This window comes from Acinonyx jubatus, chromosome B2 (assembly GCF_027475565.1).
Source record: "Acinonyx jubatus isolate Ajub_Pintada_27869175 chromosome B2, VMU_Ajub_asm_v1.0, whole genome shotgun sequence".
NCBI lineage: Eukaryota > Metazoa > Chordata > Mammalia > Carnivora > Felidae > Acinonyx > Acinonyx jubatus.
This window is the reverse complement of record NC_069385.1, coordinates 141,825,371-141,833,615: the sequence shown is the minus strand read 5'-3', so window position 1 is coordinate 141,833,615 and position 8,245 is coordinate 141,825,371. Positions and strand designations below refer to the sequence as shown.

The window sequence follows — 8,245 nt, the reverse complement described above, 5'->3', positions numbered from 1 at the left end:
CCTCCACAACAGGGTGATCATTTCACAGGCTCGTGTGTTCTTAATCTGTGGAAAACAATTCTAGCCACTGCTGGAAGGTTAGCGAGCTGGGGGTAAGTCACGGATAAAGCAGCTTTAGGAACAGAAGGCTTAGAGGAAAAAAAAAAAAAAAAAAAAAAAAAAAGAGCAGCCGGCCAGTTTTTGTCTGTAAAGGATTCTGTCCACATCGCCCTTCCCCCTCCTTTTAAAATTTCAAGACAAACGGCATTTATTTAAATGTAAAAATCAGAAAATTCCTAGAAAGCGTGCAGAGTTGACACGTATTCAGCGGACGCCGTCATTTCACGGTCAGGGCCTGCCAAATCTGGCCAAGAGGAACTTCTTATTCCTCAGTAAGATCGCATTGAACAGGCAGTCCTGGGAGAACTTACTTGTTTCACAGCTAAGGCAGATGAGGGCCCTCCCAATCTTAGAGGCTTTGGGTCTAATAATAATGACAAAAGTCGAGATTTAGGGTTCAGTTCCAGCTGATTTTATTTCCTTCTCAAAAAAAGTTATTTACAGAAGGTATATATCAACAATCTGACAGGCAGTGAACTTGACATGATTAGCTGGCATGATTTTTTCTTTCTTTTTCCCCCAAAACATTGTTTTTGTGGCCTTGAATTTTAAGACAAATATTCTACACGGCATATTGCACAGGATGGATGGCAAAAAAAAAGTTTAAAAACAAAAACCCTTAACGGAACTGCCTCAAAAAGGCAGACGTCCTAGTGCCTGTCATGTTATATTAAACATACATACACACAATCTTTTTGCTTATTATAATACAGACTTAAATGTACAAAGATGTTTTCCACTTTTTTCAATCTTTAAACACAACAGCTATAAACCTGAACACATATGCTATCATCATGCCATAAGACTAAAACAATTATATTTAGCGACAAGTAGAAAGGATTAAATAGTCAAATACAAGAATGAAAAACGCAGTACATAGTGTCGCGAACTCAAATCGGCATTTAGATAGATCCAGTGGTTTAAACGGCACGTTTTTGCTTATAAAAAAAGTGCAAAAAAGATGTGGTTTACAAGTTAAAGCTACAGGATCCCTTTTTGCTGTAAATGCACCAGTTTTAAAGCCTCTGGACAGAACAGTTTTTATTTTAAAAATTTTGTTTTTTCTGAAAAGCGTACAGTGTTTGGCTAATTCTTCCCCCCCCCACCCTTTTTTATAAGACTGGGGTCAAAGGGTGGACACTGGTGGCAGGATAAGGGATACTGTCACTTTAAGAAGCCTGCAGATTGAAGTGTAAACATGGAGAAATTAGGGGCTGATTCTTTAAACTGTGTGAGATATTAACCAGCCGCCCTATTATAAAATCAGGAAATCCAAACAGCGATTTACACCGATTAACACCCCCTTTATATATTTTTTACAAAAATACACTGAGAAAATAATCAAACGTTTTCATCTCTCTTGTCTTTTTTTGTTTTTTAAAAGTGTCAAAAGTCTACATTTAAATATAAAAAATTAAAAGTTAAAACTCTAGCCCTTCAGTGAAGGAGACGTAAAATGGCGTGGGTAACAACAAACTACCAAAAACAAAAAAAAAAAAAACAAAACAAAAAAAAACCAAAAACCAAAAAATCCAACAAAAACAAAAGCAAAAAAAAAAAAAAGGAAGGAAGAAAGGAAGTAAAAAAAAGAAAGCAAACGTAAAGGTTAAAGTAAAAAAGGGACAAAATAAGAAAAGAAAAATGTTTGGCCAGTATAAATACGTCCACATATAAAATGGCATCTGATTACATTTACAAGGAAAAAAAAAATACGAGGATGAAGCATCGGTGAGGGAAAAAAACACGTCTTCTCATTTACACCTATAAGGAATAAACACATACACACTGAGAAAAAATTTGGTCCTGAATTGTGGTTTTTTTTTCTTTCTTTCTTAAAGTCCAGCACAGATTTGAGTTGCGTTTGAATCCTTTAAAGAGTTAAGAATGAAAAAAAGCTGGTGATAATTTTGTTGTAGGAATCAAACATAGCGCCATCTATCTGCTTTTTATATTATCCTACACTATTTTAAAAACTGCTCAACAGTCTTATACAGAAATCTTTAAAAGATAGACAGGATAACATGCTATATTAACCCCACCAGTGAAATAATCCAACACCATCACGATTCCGATTAAGAGAAGAAAAAAACCTCTTTTTTTTTCCCCCCGCCCGAAACCACTCGCCCCTCCACGGCCCCCCGGTACCACATCAAACAGTCCGCGCTCCTGCACGCCCGCGGGCCGCCCAGTCTCACCTCTCTGATTGCGGGGATGGCGCGGGGCGGGGGCCGCCGGGACGCGCCACCTGCTTGCTCCCCGAGCGTGCACACCCGTCCCAGTTCCTCCGCAGCCCCCCACCCCCGCGTCCCGCCCCGCGCCCCTCGCCGGGCTCCCCACCGGGCTCTCCGCATCACCTCCTCCTCCGGCTGCGGGAGGGGGCAAGGAAAAAAAAAAAAAAAAAAAAGGAAGGAAGGAAAGAAGAAAGAAAGGGAAAAGTAAAAAAGGAGGCAAAACCCAGCAAAATGGGAATCCGCCAGCGTGGAGTCTCTCAGTCCCGGCGCGTCTCGAGCCTGCGCGACCCCCCAAAAGATCAGCCTTCGGTCCAATTCCACGCCCGGAGCCTTCTGTCTTCTTCAGGGGGCGGGGGGTGGCGGGGGTGCTGAGAACTAAATCCCCAGGGGCGCGTTGGGTTTCTTTCTTTTCTTTTCTTTCTTTTTTTTTTTTTTTGTTGTTGTTTTTTCCCCCTCCTCTCTCGATCAAGAAATGAGATAAAATAAAGCAAAAACAGCAAGGGGGCGATGAGAAAGGGACGAGATTCCTTCAGTCTCTAGAAAAAACTATCAAGTCGGCTTCTTGCTGGGGGAGCAGCAGACAAGTCCGGAAGCTCGTTGGAAGTGGGGGGTGTGTGTGGGGGTGTCTCTTAGGGCAAAGGGGAGGAAACTCCAAGTAGCTTTTTTGCCATCAACAACAACATCAAGAACAATAAAAGGTCGCCCCCCCACCCCGTCTCCCCGCCGCCTCCTCCGCGTCCCCGCGGCCGGGCAGCTGGGGGATGGGAGCGCGGGTCCCCAAAACGCCGCCGCGCTTTCTCCCGCGACCGCGACGCGGCCCAAGCCGGCCCTGCTCGCTTTTTTTTTTTTTAAATCTTTTCCTTTTTTTTTTTTTTTCCAATTTTCCCTTTTCTCTTCCAACTCTTCCTCTGTCCATTTCTCTCGCTCTCTCTTTGTTTTCCTCTCCCCCCCCCCCCCAACCCGGCCCTCTGCTCCCGGCCCGCGCGCGCCCCCCTCTCAGTAGGTGAAGACCAGGTTGGAGATGCTGGACTCCAGCCAGTCTCCCGAGATCATCTCGCTCACCTCGGGCGTGCAGTAGTCCGGGAACTCGAAGTGCGAGCCGGAGCCGGGCTCGAAGTTAAAATCCAGGTCCCGGTCCAGCGCCGACGACGAGCTGAAGCTGCCCAGGGACATGCTCTCAAAGTTTGAGCTGGGGTTCAGGTCGAGCAGGTCGTCTTCGAACTCGTCGTCGGAGGACGAGGAGCCCGACGACGAGGACGACGACGAGTGGGACGAGGCCGACGAGGACGCGTGCGACGGCGCGCTGGACGGGGCGGGCGAGGCGGCGCGCAGGCTGGCGTAGCTGCGGTGGTCGGCGGGCGAGCGGCCGGCGGCCGGCGACGACGCGGCGCTGCTGCGGCCGCTCAGGCTCGGCCCGTCGGGCGAGCAGCCCGCGCCCCCCTCCTCGTACAGGCCCAGGGGGTCGCTGGGGTCGGCGCCCGCGCCCACGCCGCCCGCGGGCGACGAGGACGCGCCCAGGCCTCCGAACAGGTAGACGCGCTTCACCTTCTTGTCGGCCAGGTGCTTGCCCGGGGCCGCCAGGCCCGGCGCGGCGGAGGCGGCCGCGGAGGCCGAGGCGGCCGCGCTGGGAGTCCGCGCCTTGTACAGCGAGTGGTGGTCGGCGGCGGCCGCGGCGGCGCCCAGGGGCAGCAGGGCAGCGGCCCCCGCCTGCTCGGCCGCGAAGGAGGAGGAGGCGCCCGCGGCCGCCGCCTTCCCGCCGCCGCCGCCGCCCGCCAGGATGAGCTTGGCGTGCGGCTTGCTGACCCCGCCGCCCGCGCCGCCCGCCACTTTGGAGCCGCAGCTCTTTTTCTGCGCGGGTTTGGAGTTGGCGCCGCCGCCGCTCGCGCCGCCGCCTCCTCCCCCCGCGTTGCCGCTCCCGCCGCCGCCGCCGCCGCCCCCGTGGCCGCCCCCGCCACCGACCTTGTCTCCCTTCTCCCCCGGCTTGGAGGAGGCGGCGGCCGAGGCGCTGGAGTTGGCGTTGCCGGACTTCACCTTCTTCCTGGGCCGGTACTTGTAGTCGGGGTAGTCAGCCATGTGCTTGAGGCGCAGCCGCTCCGCCTCCCGAATGAAAGGGATCTTGTCGCTGTCTTTGAGCAGCTTCCAGCGTTTGCCCAGCCGCTTGGAGATCTCGGCGTTGTGCATGTCGGGCGACTGCTCCATGATCTTGCGCCGCTCGATCTGCGACCACACCATGAAGGCGTTCATGGGTCGCTTGATGTGCCCGCTCGGCGTCTTGCACCAGCTCGGGTCGTCGGCCTTGCCGCCCGTGGAGGCGGTGGAGCCGGGCGTGGGGGAGGAGGCGATGCCCAGCTCGAGGCCGGCGCCCGAGTCCGAGCTCTCGCCCGCCAGCAGCGCTTCCGTGTTCTCGGCGTTGTTGGTTTGCTGCACCATGGCCCCGGCTCGGCGGGCGCCCACGCGCGCTCACACCCTCGCGGCGGCCGCGGCGCGATCGCCGGGCCCTCCCGGCTCCCCGGGCCAAGCACACGCCGAGCGGGAGAACGCGCGCGGCGGCCGTGCGGGCCCCTCCACTCCTCGCCGGGGCGGCGTTGGGCGAAGAGAGAAAAGTCTCCCAAAGATGCGGGGAAGGAGTAGTCTGCCTCTTGCAGAGGAGTTATAGTTCCCAGGCTGGAGAGTCTCTCCCTCCCTCTCCTTCTGGCTCTCGCTTTCTCTCTCTCTCTCACCGCGCCGCAGTTTGCTCTGTCTCTCGGCTCTGAGTCTGGAGACCGTGCTAAAGTGGAGAGGAGTTTCTTGAATGCTGGTTGCTGAAGCTTCCAGTGCAAGTTTCTCGCCGCCTCCCAGGCAAGTCTTTTTTTTTTTTTTTTTTTTTTCTTCCCCTGAAGCAGTTGGTTCCAGTTCACGAGCGCTCTCTCAGGAGCTCAGGAAAGCGACATAGTCTCTATCACTTAGTCCCTTTCCTACAATGCAAAGCAAAAAAGACTCTGGCTCCAGGACTCTCTGTGGGCGGAATCGGCACTAAGGAGTTTGTGCAATTATTTTGTTGCAAGGTAGGAAGCCAAAAAGCCTTCGTGCAACAGACTGGCATGAATAAATGTATGTTTCCCCCTCCCTTCTGCAAGAAGGGAGCTGGTAATGGCAGAGTTCCTCTAATGCAGACTCTTAAAGAGCGTGCAAGAACTAGAGACCCGGGAGCGAAACAGGCCTCTTCCCCTCACACAGTTTCTCTTGCTGCAGCTTAGAGCAGACCCCAATTCCGCCTCGCGCCTCTTTATCCTTTCACAGTCTTGGCCACGGCCAATCAGCCGCTGTAACCAACGCTTCCTCGTGCCAAGCCCCTCCCCCGGGCTTCCCATTGGCTTGGAACCCGATGCAATAATAATCTCCGCGTGCAATGAGAAGCTCCAAATCTGACCTCATTCCAATTTACAGAGCAAACTTTTTAAAAGGGCTAGAAGTACAGCTGAGATTTCTGCTGCCTTTTTTTCCTTTTGCTCTGTGTGTGTGTGCGTGTGTGTGTGTGTGTGTGGTGTGTAAAGAGGATGTTAATGCATGAAATTATTAAGGGGAGAGACGGAAATGTATTCTAACCATTATGTTAGATAACAAGGGGCTTGGAAGTGTGTGTGTGTGGCGGGGGGGGGGGGGGAGTAAGGGTGAAATACTGTAAATGGAAGCTTTCTGCTTAAAAGCCAAGTGATTATTTTTATTAGTTCTTTTCAGTACTGGAATAAAGAATCAGCCTCTCGTGCAAAATCTGTTCCTCGGATCCTTCATAAAGCCAAGGATGTAAAAGGGGGAAGGAAAGCCACAACAATAAATCAATGGATATTGAAAACCATTAAGAAAGTGGTACCTAGACACCTGTCATCACAATTATTTTAACAACTCTAGATACAGCACAGATGTTGATGTATTGTGTAAATCCCTTCAGAGCAATTTTTGTTCTGTTTGTGGAAGGCACAGGAGAGGAATTTTTGCAACAACTGCTTGCTCTCTTAACCAAACAGGGGTTAACTATGGTTATTTAACGATTTAAACCCCCCTGTAAATCCTAGATAGCCCAAACAGAGGAGCTCTCCACTGGTACACATTAGGCAGTGTTCCATACTTAATGGCAGAATTTCCATAGAGTTTTGTATAGGATGATAATGTTGAGTAAAGGATTGGAATCGATTTACTTTCTCAATATTTGTTTCCCACATTTTCAAAATTCAAGGTTGCTTCACTCTCCTCCCTTCTCCCCCCCCCCCACCCTGCCCCTTTAAGAAGGGTTCTTTCTTATATATATTTTTCCTCTTAAATATTCTTCCTACGTTGCTTCTATGCTACTTGAATCAAATGGAGCTAAAAGGCCAAGGCAAAGGGAAAGAAGGAGGTGGTAACTGGTGGCAGAAGACAGTGGAGCCTCTGGATTTATGTTAGACCTAGATGCTAGTCCTTCTTACTTGGTTTTGTACTCTGGGCATATGATTAAGTCTCAGTCTTCCTCATCTGTGATATGGGAACACTAGGAGCTACTTCATATAAGGTTGTTGTGAGGTTTCAATGAGTTTGATGCATTGTAAGCCCCCAGTGAATGTTATTATCCTTCTCTTGGTAATTCAATGCCAGAGATACTCCTTCTAATAGAGGCAGCATTTTGTTGTTCAAGAGACTAAAATTGTGGATGCTCACTGATTTTTTTTAAAGTAGTCTCCACACCCACGGTGAGGCTTGAACTCAGATCACGGACTGAGCCAGCCAGGCACACTGAGGATGGTCACTGACTTGAAAAGCAATCAGAGTATGTATGTGACCCATACAAGGACAATAGTGGCAATCATCCTGTTGTCTTAATCATTTTAAAAGAAAGTGAAGACTATTGTGGAGAGTGTGGCAGACGAAAGGTACAAGGGTGATCAGAATATATGTTTATTTGGCCACAAAAATGATCTCTACCACAAGGTGTGAAAATTAGGGTTCAAGTAAAAATTGGTCTTTCCTTAAACTGTTTTTCTACAGGCCAGGGATAGGTGGTTAGGTAGGGCCAACCCAACGTAATTAAGTCAGCTTTTGATTCAGATCAGACTAGTGGGAGGCAGCAGATTTCTATTTATCTTGTCAAACTTTTAAAGTATGTAGCTGGCGAGAGGCCCGGGTTGTCAGATTTAGAATTTTACTGTAAATAACACCCTTTGGAGACATCTGACTGGATCTTCAAGGATCAACCCAAGCAAGAATGTTTTATGAGTAAAAGCAACTCATTCTTGGCCACTACCTACCCAAGTTATATTTTTTTTGTTTTAGAAGGGGGAACAAATCTTAAAAAAAAAAAAACCTTTTTTTTTTTTTTGCATATAACAAAGTTGGGTGTTTAATCAGGCGTTTTCTTTTCTTTGGTATGCACACTCAAAAACCCCAGCAATCCTAAATGTTATACTCTGACATAAAAATTACCTCTTAAGAGTATACATACAGTTGTATACATGTATGTACACAAATATATACAGGTATATGTATTTTATACATGTAATTTATGTATAAAATTAGTATCTTCACTAGAATAAAAAAAGAGAATAAATACATTTATTTTGGGATTTATACCAACTAATGATTTGAGAGCATAGCTAGTTTGTGATCATTCAGTCAAGACGACTGGCAATATAATTGATTACATTTCTGAAACCATTTCTGCTCCCACCACTGAAAAGTATGGGGGAAAGTGGGACTTAATCAAAGTGGGCCTAGTAATTTTGTTTATGCTGAAAACACATGGGTTTTTAATTTTTAAACATTTTAAAATTAAAACAATTTAAGATTTTTATGTTTAAGCAATCTTTACGTCCAACGTGGGTCTCAAACTTACAACCCGAGGTCAAGAGTTGTGGGCTCCATGGACTCAGCCAGCCAGGTGCATTACTTACACACAGGTTTTTAAA

The 8,245-nt window shown here is 48.4% G+C and overlaps 1 protein-coding gene across 1 annotated transcript; it reads right to left on the bottom strand.

Moving 5' to 3' along the window:
* Nucleotides 1–488: 488 nt before the first annotated feature.
* Nucleotides 489–6,555, bottom strand: SOX4 (SRY-box transcription factor 4). The gene has a single exon (XM_027040406.2). It carries the CDS (start codon nt 4,758–4,760, stop codon nt 3,327–3,329), a length of 1,434 nt encoding a protein of 477 aa, XP_026896207.1. The 5' UTR covers nt 4,761–6,555; the 3' UTR covers nt 489–3,326.
* Nucleotides 6,556–8,245: the final 1,690 nt, after the last annotated feature.

Coding starts and splice junctions, on each gene's coding strand:
- SOX4 (XM_027040406.2), bottom strand. CDS start 4,760: ATGGTGCAGCAAACCAACAACGCCGAGAACACGGAAGCGCTGCTGGCG.